The sequence below is a fragment of the Cucurbita maxima genome, unplaced genomic scaffold (genome assembly GCF_002738345.1).
Source record: "Cucurbita maxima cultivar Rimu unplaced genomic scaffold, Cmax_1.0 Cma_Scf00014, whole genome shotgun sequence".
NCBI classification, from domain to species: domain Eukaryota; kingdom Viridiplantae; phylum Streptophyta; class Magnoliopsida; order Cucurbitales; family Cucurbitaceae; genus Cucurbita; species Cucurbita maxima.
The window spans coordinates 2986259-3006883 of NW_019272030.1; the positions used below are offsets into that span (position 1 = coordinate 2986259).

A 20625-nucleotide genomic window follows, 5' to 3' on the forward strand; every position below is an offset into this window, starting at 1 on the left:
CCCCCCCAAAAAAAAAAAAAAAAAAAAAAATAGAAATGAAGGCATTTCCTAATTATAAGGGTTTTAAAAGAAAGAATAATCTTGTCTCTAAATATCCCAAAGAAACAAAAAATGAGTGCAGCAAAATCTTGGATAAAAAATAATACCTAATGTGTTTTGGAACAACTAATGCAAATGGATAAGTCTGGCACAGAGTATAACTGGAATTGATGTCAGTTATTCTCCACAATTCATTGGACAATGTAAATGATCCATCTTCAATCATACCCATCGATGCACGTACGGAACCCTTTCCAAGAAGCCGAAAATACTCATTTAGCAAGCGAACTTTTGGGTCTGTATTACTATACTTGGATGGACCGGACTTGAATGCATATAGATCCCATATTCTTGCAGGTTTCATACACTTCAATAATGCATCGTATACTTTACGCCTCTGTAAATTGCAAAGCCCATACAAGATCTCAGATTATGTAAAATACAATATGCAATATATTGAAACTTTCTTCCATATTGGGTAAAAATATGTAAAGCAATTGACCCTTTTGTAATTGTAGCATGAAACAAATGCTATCATTCCCCCCATCATAAAGTCTCTTTGGATTTACCAGCCCAAAAAATTATGAAGCTACTCTCCCCGACCATCCTCCCAAATCCCAAAATTACTATTTTGTTTCTCCTATTACTAGCTATCAAAATATCATGCCTCATGGTAGAAGTATATTTGTTCCACATGGTCCTGCTCCTGACTTTCTAGTGGTAGGGCCAGATACAATGAGTCTAACTAGTGTCACGGTCCTACTTTTTCAACTGTGCGGCGTGATCTTGACACGCTCACGATCAGCCTTAAGGGGTATGAAAGGACTGAAAGTACAAACCTGTTTTGTTCTTGGACGAAAGCCAAAGACAATAATTCTCATGTCTTTTCCTGCAATACACAAAGGAGGAAGAAGACCTTAATTACTGCATTCAGCTAGCATGTAAAACAAATAAAGAAAAGCAACATATGAAGCCACCATTTCATCTATCATAACTCTCCATCCTAAATTAACCTGATAAATTAGGAATAAATCAATATCAGAAAAGGTCATCTAATCAACAAAATAAGCAATGAGGTAGCATATCAATGCATGCACAGATCTACACACCTCCCCAACACCCATCAAATTGATTTTCATGAGAACAAAAATATTTCCTCTATTATTCTAGAACTTAAAATTTGTTACTTTCCTGATGATATTGATCATTCACATGAAGAATATGAATCTACAATGGTGATTATATAACAAAGCGTACCAATGACCTGAAGAAGTCGCCTAGATGATGAAGACTTTTCAGATTGGCGAGAGACAGAATTTGTCTTCACAACCTAAAACCAATAAAAAAAACAAGAATACTATTACTCCCCGTTCAAAATCTTCACAAGTGGAAACTAAAAAATGCAACAACTGATTGCAGCTTGAATGCAATCAAGTCAAGAGATTATACACAACAAACCTTAAACACATGTAAAACTAACTGAAAATAAAAATGGCGTCCTAAGTTGCAGGTCATAAATTTTTTTGGAAAACAGGACAACTACTGGATAAAATGTTGCAAACCATAAAAGATGTTAAGAGTTTCAAGGACTTCAGGAAGAGCAATTAAAAAATGCTACAATGTAAGGTGATAAGCTATCTAAAAGCTAACTGACAACCAAATAACAAAATATAGCTTAAACTAATAAGAGGAATTAGCCTTTTCTTTTGGGGGCTTATCTTTCAGAAAAATGGTTATCATACTAAAGTTCAGTATAATCCAGAAGTAGATAAATAATGTAGAATAGTAAATGGAATCCCCCACAATCATTACTGGACTTACATTCAAAACATTTTCCCACCCACTAGCTTGGGTCAAAGAGAATTGCGAATAATAAGCTACAGTACTTGCAATGATTGTGTGCTTGCTCCACACGAGGGGCTGGCAAATAAAATGCTTTGGTTCCATCTAAGGACAACACACTTAACAACATGCCTTGCTTATAGATTTATAAATTAGGAACTTACTATTTTGTTGAATTTATCAATTGTCGCCAGTGGTATGGTGCCAAGGGCAATAACATCCATGGTTCCTTCACTCTATAATAATAGCAATAAAAGTTGTTACTCATTCAAATGATCGAGCACAAGTGATCTTATAGTAATAATGACATGATGACATGTTTGCTAAATCACACTGCTTCAAAATAAATGAAGGATGAAGAGATAGCACCACAAAAACTTAAAAGGCAAAGCATACATGAGATTTTGCGGAAAACTAATGACATGTTGGCCTAATCAGGAGAAAATGAACAAAAATATAAACCCAGTAGTACAATTATCAGGAACTTGTAGGCAGTTGCGATCACAAAAATATCCTTTCATGATTTCTATTTTTTATGGGCAACAAACTTTGTATTAGAAAAAACAATCACTTGCAAAAGGCCATATGAGACATCACATGAGCCGAGGCCAAAGGAGGTCAGAAAAAAGGCCATCCAGTCAGCCTATGCCGATCTGTTTACATTACCCCTATTTCTCCTATTCTTTCCTATTATGGCACAACTAGACCAAATAGAATAGGCTGATGGTACATGCTTATAATTGGAACATTTATGTAACAAGAAGCAGACTCATTCATTTAAAAGATGTAAGTCCTACACAACAGGCAACCAAACAGAAAAATGGCATAGAAGCAAAACAAAGAATATATAAAAAGGGAAATGTGTATGTACGTGATGAAATTTTAGTGAAAATTTCCTGAGCAGAAACAGGGCATTGAAGTTAGCGATGTTTCCACCATATGATGCAGTATAGTAATCATCAAGTACCTGCTATCTAGCCCAGCAACCCAAAAGTTTAGGATGCCACTAAATGACAATGCTAATCTCATGAAACATAAAATAAAACCATATCCTTGAGAAGAAAAAGTAATAAAACTAATTGAACAAGAGCTAACAATTTAATGCTTACAGTGCCCCGTGGGATAAAAAAAATTAAGAAAAAGTATTGATTCATTGAAATACTTACAAGAAATAGAAGACGAAAATTGGTTACAAACAAGGTACCCGCCTCATCAGTATTTACAAGAACAACACCATATCCCTGTACAAAAAACTCAAATGAGTCCACAAATACAGAAAAACAATATCAAAGATGCCTCGTGTTGAATTACTGATATATTTAAATTTACCGGGACCCATCAGCTTAAATTATCGGTTCTGGGTTCAATGGTGATTTAACAATGATATCTCTCCAAGTTATCAGTTTTGTTTAGGTGTTCCCTTAACAGTCAAAGCAAGCAGAGTGGGTGGGGATTTGAATAAAAACAAGATTTTAGACCATCAGTCACCCACTACGTCACAAAACTAATCTGATGCACGCATTCCTCAAGTGGCCATGTAAATTTGATATGTAACCCATAGCAGTCACGTACGTATGGTAGAGACAATTCCTCACTCGGATTCCTCTCAGGGCTGCCCTTTAAAACATAAGTATTTTGTTTGATTTCTATTTAAATGTGCCTGTTGGACTAACTTTGGGCATGCTCCCTTGACCTTGTGTAGATGGATAGCTGATCCACCCACTTTTGAATCATTTTATTCCTTTTAAATGGAAGTCTTTGCTTCCAATCAAATTATAACAATAATTCGTTCAAGCAATATTCTTCATTAGTCATCAATTCCACAGAAATTTTAATCTATTAGTAACATCTAAGGAAGGTAGCAAAGAAAGACTATGGGAATGCAAATGCACTCAAATTTGGAAGTCAAATAATAGAGTTTGCTAGGTAGGTATATGAACGCCCGATGCTAACAAACAACCATTGACTCTCCATAAGATAATGAATTTCCCAGGGTATCGTTTGATTAAGTATGGCCTCTGGACATCTTCAAAATGAAGTTTTCAATAATTTGACAAACTCGTAATAGGCGTTGATGGTAAATTAACCATTTCACAAATGCTTAAGACGGTATTAATTTAAAAGAGGAGCTCCGCAAGTATTCCTTCAAAATAAGATCTCAAATAATCAATTCCCTTGTCAAGCTTTTTCTTTTTTTTTCCCCTCCTTCAAGTGCCATTCATTACTTTGTCGATCTTTCTTTTTCCAAGAAATTATGAACCGCCATTTTGTTTCTGGCCAGATTTTTAGGAGCAAGACTAAATGATAAACCACACCGACAGACTTCAAACTGATCGCAACCGATGTTCTTAATCCTATTGGTACGTCTAAAAGTACTCAATTATAGAAATCATGTTAAGCGACTATCTAATAAATCAAGAACGGTATATTTCACTCCCCAATTTACAATTCATCATTTCCAATGCTGTTCACTCGTCTACACATTGAAAACTACGCACAGTTATAGTAACATTTCAAAGATAAAAAGACATTCAGTTCACTATAATGCGTAAAACTTTCTCGCACAAAGAACTAACAATTCAAATTCCAACAGAAATTGAACCTCTACGAACCTCTGCAATCACTTGTTCGGCTTGAAGCAAGCAATCAAAGTTAACACGCGAAACCGACCGCGGAACGGCCTGCAACAAAAGCGAAAACCAGTGCGTTTACAAGCGGAGTGCAGCGTAAACCCCAGAAAGAAGATAAAGAAAAAGCGAGAAAAGAAAAGAAAAAAAAAACCTCAATCTTCGTCCATTCGAGGGCGTCCCAACTGTAAGCACCGTCCATCTTCTCCAAATCCGGGACATCCCTGTGAGACCTGGACCGAGTGGTACGAGGCTTTGGCGCTGCCATGTGCGGCGAGCCGACTGAAGAATCAAAATCCCAATTGTGCGATACGATGAGGGAAACGAAAATCAGGTAGAGATCAAATGGAAAAAGAAAGCTCCAAATCGCTGAATTTTGGCTGGATGCGTGAGGCTAAAGCTGATGCGTTTTTGTTCTAATTACAATTGTTTAATTAGATTTTAAGCACGCTTATTATTTATTGCAACGGACTTCCCATGCTTAATCGTTTCATATGATTCCTTGGGTTTCCAAATATTCATACCTTAGTCATTCCTTAATTATCATTCCAAACCTTTTCTTATAAGTAAATTTAAGAATAATATATTTTTAATTACATTTTCGTTCATCCGATAATCCAACCATACTTAGTCTATTCATGAATAATTTTTTAAAAACATAAAATTTGGGTCAATTCACGAGTTAACTCTTGACCCGACCAACTCAAAAATAAGATTACAACCCAAATCAACCATACTTTTAAGATTATTATAAAATTATTTGACTCGTGAATGTTTTATATTTGAATTTTAGAAGATTTTAGTTATTAATATAACTCAAAAATAGAGGGTTGAGTTGCGCGAACTCTATTCAAAGTTACTCGGGTCACTAACCCGACCAAACTGAAATTTCAAGTTGGTTGAGTTGTGGACTCTATTCGAGTTGCTCGGGTAACCAAACCAACCAAACCCAAATTTTAAGTTGATCCTCTTCAACCTAACTTGCAAACACTTTCATCTTATCATTATAGAACAAAGGGCCGAAGTGCTGCAACTTTACAATTTGTTCTAGAAGCACTTTTGAAAAAACGCGTTGAAACCAACATTTCGACCCATGCATCGTGAATTGGATCAAGATCAACAGCTTCTTAATTGAATTTGACTCTCGAATGTGACCAAGAGCCCATCCTTAATATAAGCCGAGTTTAATGCTTTCTTATTGATCAAACTCACTCACAATCTCCCAACCAAAAGAACAACTCCTTCAAAGAGATCATAATATTTGATGGGATAATTGTGGTGCTGTGCAATAATGAAATTCCAAGATCATATCTTTCCTTCCTTCATTGTTCTATCTTGAAGGGTGCTTGATTCATTTCACCATTGAGACCACAAGTGGAAAGCAGGTCAAGTCAAGCCTTATCATGTCCTGTTTGGTGGATTAATCAAAGAGAAAAAGACAATATCGACCATGACCAAGACCGTATGTAGCTAATTGTGAGATCCTACATCGGTTGGAGAAGAGAACAAAGCATTCCTCATAAGGGCATGAAAACCTCTCCCTAGCAGACGTGTTATAAAACCGTAAGACTGACAACGATACATAATGGATCGAAGCAGACAATATCTTCTAGCAGCAGGTTGGGCTATTACACTAACTCATTGAATGTGGATTCAATAATACACACCTCCCTAATAATCAATAGATGTACTTCTCATTCTACATCCAATGATAAAAAAAATATATATTTGTCGACAACCTCATCAAATAATTTCTCACTAAGGTAAACTATCAGTATTCCACTCAAAAGGGTGTGGAAACCTCTCCCTAGCAAATGCGTTTTAAAACCGTGAGATTGACGACGGTACATAACAGACCAAAGCGAACAATATCTACTAATGGTGAGCTTGGACGGTTAAACTAGATTCAATAGTACACATTTTCCTAATAATCAATAGATGTACTTCTCATTCTATATCCAACAAAAAAAAAAAAAAAAAAGATGTCGGTGACAGCCTCAACAAATGTCACTAAATAATTTCTCACTTAGGTAAACTAGAAGACTAGACGTAGATAAGGATGAAATTAATGGGAGCACCAATAAATTGAAATATACCTGTAAGTCAGTATCAGTCAAACACGACAATGCAATTCATGAGGAATGGCCACAGCAAGAATCAAAGTTCCTGATAAATGGCAAGAAAAGCTGGAACCATTGATCAAAGCACAAAATTTACATCCATATATTGAGAAGGAAGTGGAAAGGATAGCAGCAATATGTGATGACTTCTACTTAGATGCAACAAGCTCAGTCTCGAGCGAGTTTCTGCGTGGAATGGCAAGCCTATATATCGTAGATACTTTACATATCTGGAGAACGTATTACTGATACATATACATCTTTCAAGTAGTAATAACTTAATACTAGCAAACCATGCTTTTACGAGGATGGGAGTGTCCCCCATTTGGCAAGCTGAATAACTCTATCAAGTGAAAGAATGTTAAAAAGCTCAAACCTAGTTTGTCGATGATGACTTCGGGTATTGGAGTATTGATAATGCAATGGAGTAGCGATGGCTCTCTCTCTCTCACGCTGCCTCCAATTGGGGATATCGATCTTGTAGAGCTGAGGACGCCTCCTGCCGTTGGACGACTGTTCTGCAATTCAGTGGGCAAGACTAATGGAATAGAAAAGAATGTTACCCAACGATATCCAAATATTCATCATGTATTCTACTGCTGGCACACGCGCTTAGAGCTTTTGCATTGAGTTCCCTACCGAACCTCCATAGGTAATTCAGACCAACAAGAAGTTCGGTAATGATTGCTTCGGTTTTTTCTAGACTTGCGAAGAAAAGAGTTTGTACAAGAAGCATATTGGTCCTGGAAACAAAATTCTGTTGTTCGAGACTACGTTCAGATTGCCATCTAACCATGTTATGAGCAAGTGGAGCAAGCCACTCTAATATCCCAGTCATTGCCTCATTCCACTCTCCTGCAAGAACTGTGTCATACGCAGATGAAGCCAAGCTCTGGGCATATGGTTTTAGAGCTGCCCTCAAGCTAGCTCGAACTTTAGCTGGCAGCATATCGTATAGATCATCTCTAGCATCTTGGCCAATCAAATGAGGAGATGCAGCAAGCTTCTCAATTACAATAATGACATTTGCATAGTGCAGTGCCAAAGCAGCAGCACCTAGAGTCTCAGGTGGGGCTTCCAACAATCGGCAATGGGTACGGAGCAACTGCTTGCAAGGATCAACAATCTTTCCAGTGTCTTTGGGTCCATTGATAAGCTGTGAATGATGCTCATTTGAACTAATGAGGCAATTGACAACCGTAGAACTAGGGCCATATATCATGCATCCCTTGAAAGGTCCAACTTGAGTCAGTCTGTTTGACTTCTGATGATATTTCTTCCCATTAAACAGGGAAGAGTAGCCACCGACAAGCCAATTCTTCTGATTGGTTGTATTGTCTATTCCAAAAATTGGACCTGATCTTATTGTTGAACCTGTGAGAGGACCCGAATAAGAGTTGAAGTTTCTATTCGCTCCAGAAACGGGGCCTGAAATAGGACCCGATTTTGTAATAGAGCCACCAAGGGGACCAGAATGAACATTATTGCGTTTAGCTGTTTTTGAAATCGGCCCTGATTTAGTTGTAAACCTCTTAAGGGGCCCCGATGCAAATTTAGTAAGACCATTCTCAGAGGGATGGACCATCGATTGCATCAATGCAGACACTGATTGACTACGTGCTATCGAGTCAGAACTCATATCTCGTGAATCATTATCCAGACTCTGCTCGATTCCAAATACATATTTGATCCTACTGAATATTGTGCATAGGGATCTGGCAAGAAGAAGAATCGTGTAATCATAGGTCCTTTTCCAAAGCGACATCTCTCGCAAATTTTTCACCTCCTGCTGCTTCCATTCAACCTTCTTTCGAAACTCATCTAGGTTTGTATCATCCAAGTCGTCGTTAATCTTCATCCTCCTCAAAGTTTGCTCAAGATCTGCAAGCATCTCCATCTCCTGATACAAATTTGCATTCACTGAAATAAATGTCTCCATCTTCTTCACTTTCTTTTCCATCTTCTTCCATGAGTATATCCAGCCATAGGGATCAAAACCAAATTGAACTAAATTATCAAAAACATGCTCGAAACCTTTTAAACTAGGATCACTGCATTTCTTTCCAAGCCTGGCAACAGATTTAGCCACATGAGCTAAACTCTCTGTCATCTCAGCACATATTAGACGTATGATATACTCATCGTCATCGGACACAAGCTTCTTTATTCCCAACGAATTGGTTATCTCTTCCCTCAACCTCCCGACTTGCTTATCGCTCAAAGCCTGCCATAGATGAACCAACTTGGACATCAAACTAGCAATTTCAAAAGCTAATACTCCAATAACAACCTTCTGCGTGGAATCACGCTTCCTTGGCGGCTTCCATAGATTGCGAAACCAAGATTCTGAGACCATCTTTCCCCAATTTGATATCTAAGATATTTAAGATGCTCACAACCACATCCCTTATTCTGTACCAAAAAAGAAAATCATAAACTCATTAACTTCGTATACGTTGAGAGTACAAATACTTCAGTAGTAGAACGAAGGAAACATCCATCAACCTATGGGAGTAAAAATTTTCTCCGATCTCTGATTCATAGATATTAAGGACACGCTAAAACTACAAATAACAAACAATACCAATCGATCAACTCAAAATTTTCATAACTTTCCTTCCCTTTCAGCTTCATTAAAAAACGAAAAAAAAAAAAAAAAGCAAGAAAAGGAAAAAAGAAGAAGCCATAACATCCACACCGATTGGATCTTTACCAGATTTCCAAAGCCACAAAACAGCAACACGCAATTTCACAAGTGGAAAAAAATGTACGGATTCACAATCTCCAAAGCAAAAAACAGGATCCAAACACTCAAATTTCAGCACCTCACTAGGCATACTAACAGCAACGCAACAAAAACTCGTAAATCCACCAACCTTGATTCTTCTGAAAGGGAGATTTGTCAGGTTAAACATGAATCAGTACTCAACTCCCGAAGTTGGAAGCAGATTCGGAAACTTCATGAATCGAAGATGAATATCCTTATATAGACACTGAATTGAAGGAGAAAAAAAAAAACAAACGGGAAAAAGCAGAAGACTAACCGATCACATGCAGACGAAAAGGCCCAACCAGAAGTCTTCCATCGATGACCAAAGATGAGAGCTTAGAGAGAGAGAGAGAGAGAGAGAGAGAGGAAGAAGAAGAGAAGGAAGTAGCGACGAAGCAGTGAGGACTTGGAGCACATGGAAGAACGGAAAATATAAAAAATAATGGGCGAAAACGTACTGGAATTAAAGTGTCGCTATTTAATTTTAAATTATATATTTTTACTTACTATATACTTATATTATATATTATTTAAATTTTATAATAATATTTTTATTATTTATTCAAAAACAACTTTCAAAATCTAAATTAAATGTTTAAAAATAAATAAATAGATATTTAAAAACTAAGATTTTATTTTTATTAAAATATGAATAAATTGTTCCAGCCCATCTAACTCAATTTTTTTTAGTTGGGTTATTAAAGTTAATTATAGAATTAAATTCAAAAGTATATTATATTTTAATCTTTATTTTAAAATACAGAGTAAATTAAATTCAAACTAATTAATTTTTTTACTAAAAATAATTTGATTTATTTTGTTTTATTAACAATGAAATGAAATAAATAAATAAATTACACTCATCATTAACCCATCTTATTAAAAATAATTCATAGCATAAAAGTTAAAAGTTTAAATATCTCATTTTATATATAATTAAAAAGGATACCAAATATACTTTTAATAAATCAAGATTGAACTTAAAAAAAATGAAATTAAATTAAAAAAAATTGAGATTATTATTCATTACCCACCATGTGTCCTCCATTTTTATTGACATTTTTTATATTCTTAGTTATTTATCATTTATTTTCTATCTTTTTAATTATTTATAATTTCTTACCATTTTAATGATAACTTTGCAAGCAAATGATTCTAAAAAATTATTAAATATAATAAAAAGAAAGGATTTTAGATTTCTCTTAACATAATTAGGATGACTTTAGCCATGGTGTAATGACTCATTTCCCCACTAATTTTGGACCCTGATTGCTAAACAAGGAATTTACATTTTCTTTAATTTCATTCCATGGAAAAGTTTTGGGCCTTAATTACCAAAATAAATACATAAATACATATATAAAATATTTGTTTAAAATAGAAAAATAATTTATCGACTTAATTGACAATAATTAACTCCATCAGAAATTGATAATGCCTATTTATTATTATTTAGATTTTTTTTTTTTTAGAAATATTCCGTTTTTTAAAAAAAATGCTAATGAAGCATAGTTAAGTGAATAAGACACCAATTAACCATTTCAAAATCTAGGCAAAGATGATAAACTTTGTGTATGAAATACAAATAAGTGTCTAAAACCAATTTACTCGAATCATAACTATTCCCACAACGACCCTATAATATTTCGTTGTCAAATAAACTCGAAAGTAAGAGTGACATTGGTTGAGTTTGGTTGGAAATTTTTTTTGGATCAACTCAAAACTCCAAGTTGGTTGAATTCGTGACCCAAGCAACCTAAATAGAGTTCACAACCCAACCCAACTTACTATTTTCGAGTTGGATTGAACGGTCGGATTGTTTTGTTTAATTATTTAAAAAATCATACCCCATCACAATATACATTATATTAATAACTAAAATTTCATTAAGCTTAAATATCAAACTTTCACCAACTACAACTCATTACTAACATCAATTATAAATGTCAAATATCCGTAATAATCTTAAAAGTAGGGTTGAATTGAATTGTAACCCTATTTTTCGGTCGGTCAGATGAATCAACCCAAATTTTCGATTGTCAAAAAATTCAACCCAACTCAAACCGAAAAAATATATGATTCAAATTGGATGGTCCAGATTGGTCAAGTTCTTGGGTCATATAAACATCCCTAATTCTCTAATTCGATACGATAGATATCAAATCCTTAGTAGATGACCACTATAGATTGAACCTATTGTCTCTAAGCTCTATACGGTTTAGATTAACCTTTATTGACAGATCACCCTGGCTTAGAACTTAGAAGCAGCTAATAACCAGGGACAGTGCGACCAACTCAATGGCAGGGAAAAAGAAAATCTTTTCTATCAGCATAACATAACAACATTAGTATCATTCAACAGAAAACGCTTATTGAATAACAAAAGTAAAGCCTTAACTCTTCTTTGGTCATACGCGTAAACAGGCATGAATCATGTCCAAAGGAACTTACAGTTAACACAACCTCACAACATTCATTGATCCCCCAACGACAAAAGTCTCTACTATCAACCTGCACATGATGAACCAGTCAGCGTGGATGAAATCGCCCGAAAGGACAAGTAATATAGCCACGATACTTCAGTGACTACACTATCTACATCCACGACAAATGATAATTATTTCATTATGTTGTTTTAAAGATGTTTTCGAACATGTAAGTCGATGATAGTGTTCTATGATGGAGTTTCAAATGACTATTTCTGCACAAATGAGTACGTTATGTATATGTAAAAATCTAGGGTCGTAAATGTAAGAAAATGAAAGCATTACAAAGGCGCGCAGACACACAAAAGAAAAAAGTATGACAAAAAGAGGGAATCCAAAAACAAACTACAGAAATGAGCTTCAATTCAGCAAAATCAAACCAAGATCATAGGCCGAATGACAAACGCCCAATGGGAGACATTAAATCTAGCCAACTCCTAAACCTTGCCACACAACTTTACAACCTGTTCGAAGATCCTGTTATTAGGTTCAAGCCAAATACCCCAAATGACAGCAAAGAAAAGTGAGATACAAATTCCTTCTTGATAAAATTGGGGAAATCATAAAGAATATCAGAACCAAGTTACACATTTTTTAATAGCTTGTTCATATATATCTTAAAAATATAAAAGGCTTTAAGAATATTGTACGACACTTGCTTCTAGTACTACAGAGGGAATGGACCAACTACAGAGGAACCAGATCTGTACATTTGGCCTAGCGAAAATCCCTCTCCTTATTACTGAGCCTGACTAGTTAAAACTTTGAGTCAGTAAACATAAATCTAGCCCAGCAACTGAAACTTAATCTTTTATAGCAAAATACTGTACCTTCAAGGAAGAAGGTAAGAGCTATAGACCACAATCCTATTAGGAACCCGACTCTCCACAATGGTATGATATTGTCCACTTTGAGCATAAACTCTCATGACTTGCTTTTGCTTTTGGTTTTCCTAAAAGGCCTCATACCAATGGAGATGTATTGCTTACTTATACATCCTTGATCTTCCTCTTTAATTAGTTTATGTGAGACCCCCTCCCAACAATCCTCCCCTCAAACAAAGTACACCATAGAACCTCCTCTTAATCAAGGCTCGACTCCTTCTCTGGAGCTCTCAGACAAAACACACCCTTTGTTTGATATTTGAGTCACTTTTGACTACACTTTCGAGACTTACAACTTCTTTGTTCGACACTTGAGGATTTTATTGACATGACTAAGTTATTGGCATGACTCTAATACCATATTAGGAACTATGACTCTCCACAATAGTATGATATTGTCTACTTTGAGCATAAGCTCTCATGATTTTACTTTTGGTTTCTTCAAAAGACCTCATACCAATGGAGATATATTCCTTACTTATAACCCATGATCTTCCTCTTAATTAGTCAATGACTCCATTCCAACAATCCTCAACAAATCCTACTGTTTTGCACAGCCAATAATGATCCAATGTCCATCACAATCAATTTCACTAGCGATAGAGTATAATCAAACTTTCATTGGTAAAGTATGTTGATAAAGGAGAACTATTCATGGCTAATCCATCTCAAACCATGTTCCAAGAAAATGGTTTACTTAGTCTACATTAAACAAATCAATTCATCGTAAACAAGCATTCAAGACTAAATAAATGGAGCTTAAAACATGTGTACAACATATATATCCTATCCCTGCCTTCATTGTCACATACTAAACATGTATATTGTAGAAAAATTCGTACCAATATCTACCAAGAAGATTTCTTGACGCCCATTATAAGACCTTTGGACGCCAGATCACGGAAAACGATACGAGAAACACGGAAAAGCTGGTAGACACCCCTAGGCCGACCGGTGAAAATGCAGCGATTCCTCAGTCGAGTGAACGAGCTATTTCTTGGCAGCTTCGACAGCTTATAACGATGCTCTTCACGCACATCGTTAGGAAGACTCGGATCGTTGCAAACGGCTTTGAAAAGCTTCCGTTTCAACTCAAACTTCGCAGCCAGCTGTCGGCGATAATGATCAAGAATATTCCGCTTGTCTTCCGTCATTTTGATCGACCTAATTTCACGAATTTCATCATTTCAATACAAATTCAAACCCCTAGAAAGATACTCGTTCCAACTATGAAAGCTATTCAAAGTTGAGACTGAAAACTCATAATGAAAACCAGAAAAAAGGAGGGAAGAAAAGGAATATTAACCTTCAAGCTTTAAAAGCGTCAACAATGGCTACTTTGAGCAGACCAGGAAAGTGAGGGCGATGGAAGAGAGCGAAATCGACTGAAGAATGCGAGAAACGCGCGACGAGGGAAATGGAAGGAAAGTAAGGGCGGCGGGCCGTGGCAATTCATATTGGACGGATCCAGGTAAACGCTGGCCCATTATCTATATATATTTTTAGGTTAAATTAATTTAAAAAAATACTCACAAAATTATTTCTATTTTATCTTTTCCCATAATACCCTTAGACTTTTTAATTTTTATAAAAAAATTAAAAGAGTATTATTATTATTTTTAAAAGTTATGTGCTACTGACGTTTTTTTTTTTGGAAGTTTAGTATTTTTAAATACTTTTAAAAATTTAATGATATTTTTGAAATAGAGGACGAAAAGGTAATTTCAATTTTTGAAATTTAAGGATATTTTAAAGAATTTATTTATTTATTAATTTAGGCTAAATAAATTTCTCTCTAATTACCAGTGTGGTCTCGTCCCTTTGAATAGAAAATAGTCACTTTACACAAAAACGGAACATCCCTTGTTTGCGCCTACTCTTGCAAGTCGCCGCAGCAGCGGCAGCTCCAGACAAATCTTTGGCTCTCTGAGATCAATGGCGAAGGGCGACGATGCGTTGGCGAGAAAAAGGAACAAAGCCTCTCGGAAGAAGCTCCGGAGTAAGAACGGAGACTCTTCGTCTGTTTCTGCGCGCGTTGCCGCCATAATCGCCGCCAAGAAGCGGCGTAAGTCCGGCAAACGCAGAAACTGCCAGGTAACTTCGAAAGTATTAATTCTTGTGTGTTTTCATCATATTTGTGGATTTATGAAGTTACTGTATGCTTTAGAGTAGCGTTCTATGCTTGAGGAATGACATTAGTAGAAAAGGGGCTATTCAGTTTGGATTTATCATTGGTAGGCGAAGTTTATCTTGCTTTAGGGATGATATAAATTATAAAGTAGTGTTGTTCGATTCGCAGCAGCACAATATGAAAATGCTTGTCTGCAAAGATGATTTTCCGTGATTGATTTGTTTTAGATCACACTTGGTAACTCGTAAATTAAGTTCGCTGTTCATCATGCTGACTCTTGGGACATTGATTATACTGATTCGCCGAAATGTTACCTGTTTTTTTTGTTTTTTTTTGCAAGTCGTCTCTATTAATTACTCCGACTGTGTAATATACGGAGTCTGAATTCGCTACATTACAGGGAATGTGCTTTAGCCTTCCTACTCTTGATGATCCCTACAATGATAGGAATGGGAACAAGGACTTGGATAAGAAGGAAACTAAGGTCAGGCCTTCAAAAGGCTCCAAGAGGGAATTTCCAAAGGATAATAGTTCTTCAGCACCTAATGGAACCCGTGGAGACGCTTGCCGTGAGAAAGTTAGGAGTTCAAAAGAAGGGTCTGGAGATGCCACCAGTGGCCACATAGCCAAAAGAAGCAAGACTTGTCCTGAAAGAACAAAAGTTAATGCGAATGTGGAAGGCAGTGTACAAGACTTTCAAGAGGAAGGCTTTGACAGTTCTATCTCTCCCTCAAAGTTTCTTATACTTTGCTTAAATGCAATAGAGAAGGCTCTATATCATGATTCTTTTAAAGGGATCAACGAGCCTTTGCCAGCTGATGCCTGGGGAATTGAGTTCTGGAAATGTTATTCTTCTGGGAAGGATATTCTGGACACCAGTGGGTTGTCTTCTACAGATGAGAAAATTGCATGGGTGGTTTCTTCGGCTGCTGACAGTATTGCTAGAAAAGAGAAAGAAGGTTTATCATTTAGTAGCCCATATCTTTTATTTCTTGTTCCTACCCAAGAGAAAGCTACTCAGATTCGCTCCATGTGCAAGCCATTGAAGGCTCTTGGAGTACATACAGTGAGCATACATTCTGGGGCATCCCTAGACCACCAAATTCAAGGGTAAGCTTGATCGTGTGTCATGGTACATTGTAACAGTTTTTTTGTTTGAGAATGAGCTGTGAAATATTTTAGAGTAGAAGTTCTTTATTTATTTTCATCTTGTACCTGCCGCTGTTCATACCATGTATATGTATTTAGCACTGTAAACAATTTGGACTCCACCTGATTTTTCTATTTTATATCTAATTGGAAAGTTATCTCTCTTTCCATAGTTTGAAAAGCTGTGAACCTGAATTTCTCGTGTCCACACCTGAGAGACTCTTAGAGCTCGTTGCCATGCAGGCTATTGATATAGCTGGTGTTTCATTGCTGGTAATTTGACAGTCTATGTTTATTATTTGAAGTATCGTTTTGAATTTTGTAATCTTTATTTTTTGTGATGAATTTTAATGATTATAAAATGTTTTTACTGTTTCAGACCTTCTTATCTAGTTATTCGCTGAGGCTTTGTAGATGTCTTTTCTGCAATTAAGGATTAAAATAATTGATGGATCAATAATGGATGATATTAAGATTAATAGATGATTAAGACCTCCTAAGGATAAGAGACATAGGGCTAAAGAGAGAGCCAAAAGAGGATTGTGTAGAATCCTGCATAATCTCGAATGTTATCAGTTCCGGTACGTAGACCAAATGATACAATGCGAGCAAACAGTTCTTTTTACTTTTAAACGAAGTTACAAATCTTGTTTTTAGTATTTATATTAATACTAAGAATAATAGATGATATATATATATATATATATATATACATATATACACGCGCGCGCACACACATATATATTAGAAAGTATCAATTAATTCTTAATATTGATGAATATTTTGATATTTGTTTACAATGCATTGTCTCAATTATAATCCTTCAGATGATGAACAAGTGGCTTGTTTTTACTTTTGAAGTATAAAGTGAGTCGCAAAATGCTTATTGTCAGTATTATGGACATTCTGCTTTAAGATTTATAATTTCCTTGACGTTTTTCAGGTCGTCGATGGACTGGATTCTTTTTCAAAAGGTGGTTCTCTTGAAATGATACAATCCATCAGGAAGTCTATATCAAGCAATCTGTATACTTTTGTTTTCAGTGATAGCTTCAGCTGTGCCTATGTCCCAGTTGTACAAGATCTCCTCAGTGGCCCAATTCAAAGACTATCTCTTAATACTTCTGTGGCCAGTCGAAGTGCCTGCATTATTCAGTCGATAAACTTCTTTACATCTGAAGAGGAAAAACTATCAAAGGTACGTATGTACATCAACTTCATATATTTCAGTGCAGCCTCTGGTTTGTTAACTGCTGGGGAATCTCTGTTCAGTCTTCCAAAACCGTTTTCAGAAGGAAAAACCTTATGATGAGTTGTATTTTATTGTGAGCCTAACTTCTTAAACCTTGAGGTAGCAGTCATTTGCCAAGTTGTGATGTAAAATGGATAGATGTCGTATCCCAGTTTCTAGGAAATTTTTGATTGTGGATGTGACCCTCACATCCTGATACTGTTCAATCACTTTTGAACTTTTCACTTTTTAGTTGGTAATTCTTACTCCTAAAGTCATAGTTTGCAGCAATACTAAGAAACGAAGCTTCTCCTTTTATCATCGACTTTTCATTTTACTCTCTCACACTAGGATTGGAAATTCTATTAACAGTCATCATTAATGATCTTTGAAGGTCATCCAAGCTTTGGATAGAGCCAATGGCAGTCAGCTCTGCCCACAGCCGTTGAAGATGCTCTTTATTCTTGGGAAGGAGTGTAATGTTCAGGAATTAGCTGCTGCTCTTAAATCCAAAGGCCATGATATTGTAGCGGGAGCATTATGTGGTGTCCCAGAACTTAAGAACAAGTAAGCATGCGCATGCCACTAGCTTTTTTATGCTATTCTAAAGGTTTTTTAAAAGAAAAAAATCGAAAATTTCATACTACAAAGAAAGATTGTTTTTTAATATAAATATTTTAAATTATTATTTTTACCTGAATCATATGCATTAGCCTTCAAGTAGTTGATTCCTTTCTAATTTCCTACTTGGATTTTTGAGTCTATGCATAGTTGCTAAACAAGGATTGGTTTTTTAGTAAGGCACGAAATGTTTTGTTAAATATTCAATATGATTTTATAAGATCTAGTTTCGAATTATAGCCAATTGAAAGGATCTTCTAATCATTTTAGAGAACATTTCGATTCTATCGATAATCTTTCTAAGATATGCATGTAGAAAATGGAAGGCCTCTCCTAGTTGGGTAGTGTGCTTTTGAATTTCATTGGTAAACATTGGCACTAGAACTGCGGATTCCAGAAAAATGTCGTGTGTCTTTCAAATGTTTAGTTATTATTAATGCCTCCATTCTCTACTAGGAAAAAAGGATTGGCACATGTTTCTTCCTCCAATCATTTTTCATCCATATTTGTATTTATACTCTTCGAAAAACTCATATTTTTACCCTTTTCATTTTTTATTAGTTCGGAAGTAGACAGCAGATCGAGGCCCGTGGTAGCCAAGATTGATATAGAGCAAATTAATACCATAGATCTGGGAAATTATGATAGCATATTCATACTCTATGCCTTTCCACCAATAGACAAATATGTTCAGATTCTAACAGGAATGGCTCGTCATACGGTCAATGGTGTGTTGCACAGCTTCATTACCAAGGAAGAAGCATCATTTGCTGGTTCCTTGGTTGAAATCCTTGAAGAATGTGGGCAGGCTGTTCCTGAAACTGTAAGAAACTTATCCCTTACAAAAGCCACATCTCAATCTTGATCATCAATTGCCTCTTCTAATTGCCATCATCATGTCTGTATAATCAAAATTTTGACCATTGAAATCTTTTTTTTTTTTTTTTTTTTAAATCATGTACTGATTACTTTCTACACTTTCATCGAAGAATTCTACACCTTGTCTATTGTTCTTCCTTTTCCTTTTGTTTAATGATGATTATATGTGTCAGTGATTTTAAAATAGTTAAAATCAATTTCGTCATGCTTAAAATCTTTTTAAAACATGTATTTAATCATTACAAATCAGTTTCATGTTTGGTTTTGTAGTTATCAAATCATCCAAATTGGCTCTAAATATTAAATGTATGTTTCCAAGTGAATTTAGTCATGACAAAAGTGATTTTAACACACTTTCAAATATACTCGAACAGGAACAGTAAGTGGTGGGTGAGCATAAAGCTATTGTAACAAATATGGTTGCTTTACACTTCAATATATTTGTTGAGAAGTGCATGGTTGCTTTAAAATGCAATATATTTGTTGTGAAGTAATGCACAAATGAATTTATCGTTGATGTGTTGAATTTCTGTGGTATTTTGATCTAAAAATATTTAGAGAATCATTAATAGGCATAGAAATGATTGAATGAATTAATTTATATATATATTTACAAAGGGACGAGGAATTTTATTTCCATGAAAGTAGTTTTTAGTGTTATTATTATTATTATTATTATTGTTGTTGTTATTATTTAGTTTTCAAGGACTGGTTGGTGGGAAATTCATAGGTAGACAGCCTAATGAAGCTTGTGATTCAAGTCAGCTGAAGTTCCTTCTCAACTTCACAATGAGCTTTGAGAGCTCGACACTCCCTCTTCATCTAACACTTCTTCTAAGCTCGGCTCCCAAAACGGTACTTTCGTTCTTGATCTTTCATGAAATTAACGATTTATCAATCAGTTTATAAATATATTTGGTTCTTAATCAATGTATTCGACTAAACTTGCTTAAAAAAAGTTTATTAAATCTTTCTAGTATAAATCATTGCCAAAGAGACTAAATTGTTATATATAAAAGTTTTTGAACTAAATTGTTAAATTTTTAAAGTATAGGACTATAATTGCAAGCTAAAATTTAGAAGCTAAATTGCTATTTCCATGAAATTTCTCGGGTCAAAAGTCTTTTTTTAACCTTGATTTTAGATTTCTTGATATCGTCTCTCATTGTGTACATATATGTCAGTAGGTTAAAACATATCCATATGCTCGTTGAACTTAAAATAAAAAATGTCAAAACATGAGCACCAAAGAAGATTTTTTTTTTTTTTTAAATCAAATTTCACAATTTGTATTATTTGTTTTGAGATAATGATTTGGACCGTATATCCGCCCTCGATAATACGACATGTACACTTCTATATTCTAATTCATAGATATTGAAGATTAAAAATTCTCAATACGAAAAAATAAAAAAGATAATTATTTTTTAATTCAACAATTACATAGATCAAAAATCAACCATCAAAATAATAATTATTGCCCTATATCAATAATAGCATAAATTTCCACCATGGATCTAAACCTCCCAATAGCTAAGGCATAAGAGGCAGCTGCTAACGGTCTTATATCCTCACCCACTTTTGAGATTTCCCATATAACCAAAATAATAATAATTATTATTATTATTTAATTATTTTTTATCTTCCATACTCGAGAAGTTTTATAGTTTCAACCATGCGTAGAAATTAGTTCAAAGCTATTTTGCGTATACAGTTACCCGTACATGTCTCACCTGATTTAATCGTTCGCATAAGCTAATAAGAGCCAAGCTACATATAAACTTATTAGTTTTTTTTTTTTTTTTTTTTTTTTTTTTTTTTTTTTTTTTTTTTTTTTTTTTTTTTT

General features: G+C 35.0%; 3 protein-coding genes across 5 annotated transcripts in view; 1 reads left to right on the forward strand and 2 right to left on the reverse strand.

Annotated features, from left to right (window-relative positions):
• Nucleotides 1–4776, reverse strand: part of LOC111489294 (phosphatidylinositol-3-phosphatase myotubularin-1-like) — an 11367-nt gene extending 6591 nt beyond the window's left edge. Inside the window, exons 1-7 of one of the 2 annotated variants that reach the window (XM_023137433.1) lie at nt 4663–4776; nt 4494–4562; nt 3048–3122; nt 2046–2117; nt 1297–1369; nt 879–928; nt 147–436 (exon numbers count right to left, since the gene is read on the reverse strand). In XM_023137433.1, the coding sequence (XP_022993201.1) occupies nt 147–436; nt 879–928; nt 1297–1369; nt 2046–2117; nt 3048–3122; nt 4494–4562; nt 4663–4776 (743 nt within the window). Of the gene's footprint in view, nt 1–146; nt 437–878; nt 929–1296; nt 1370–2045; nt 2118–3047; nt 3123–4493; nt 4563–4662 lie in introns of those variants that run through there. The other variant, XM_023137434.1, reaches the window with a different exon arrangement.
• A 1841-nt stretch (nt 4777–6617) lies between these two features.
• Nucleotides 6618–9817, reverse strand: LOC111489295. 2 transcript variants are annotated; one of them, XM_023137437.1, is made up of 3 exons: nt 9673–9817; nt 9505–9585; nt 6618–9040 (listed from the first exon to the last, which is right to left on the reverse strand). In XM_023137437.1, the coding sequence occupies exon 3, from the start codon at nt 8982–8984 to the stop codon at nt 7188–7190; it is 1797 nt and encodes a 598-aa protein (XP_022993205.1). In that variant the 5' UTR covers nt 8985–9040; nt 9505–9585; nt 9673–9817; the 3' UTR covers nt 6618–7187. The 2 variants fall into 2 exon arrangements, with proteins under 2 accessions (XP_022993205.1, XP_022993203.1); XM_023137435.1 differs by lacking the exon at nt 9505–9585 and having other exon boundaries at nt 9673–9816.
• Nucleotides 9818–14591: 4774 nt separating this feature from the next.
• LOC111489296 (ATP-dependent RNA helicase DDX42) lies at nt 14592–18907 on the forward strand. Its single transcript, XM_023137438.1, has 6 exons — nt 14592–14862; nt 15300–16009; nt 16222–16321; nt 16992–17246; nt 17674–17846; nt 18462–18907. Exons 1-6 carry the CDS (start codon nt 14704–14706, stop codon nt 18763–18765), a joined length of 1701 nt encoding a protein of 566 aa, XP_022993206.1. The 5' UTR covers nt 14592–14703; the 3' UTR covers nt 18766–18907.
• The last annotated feature ends 1718 nt before the right edge of the window (nt 18908–20625 follow it).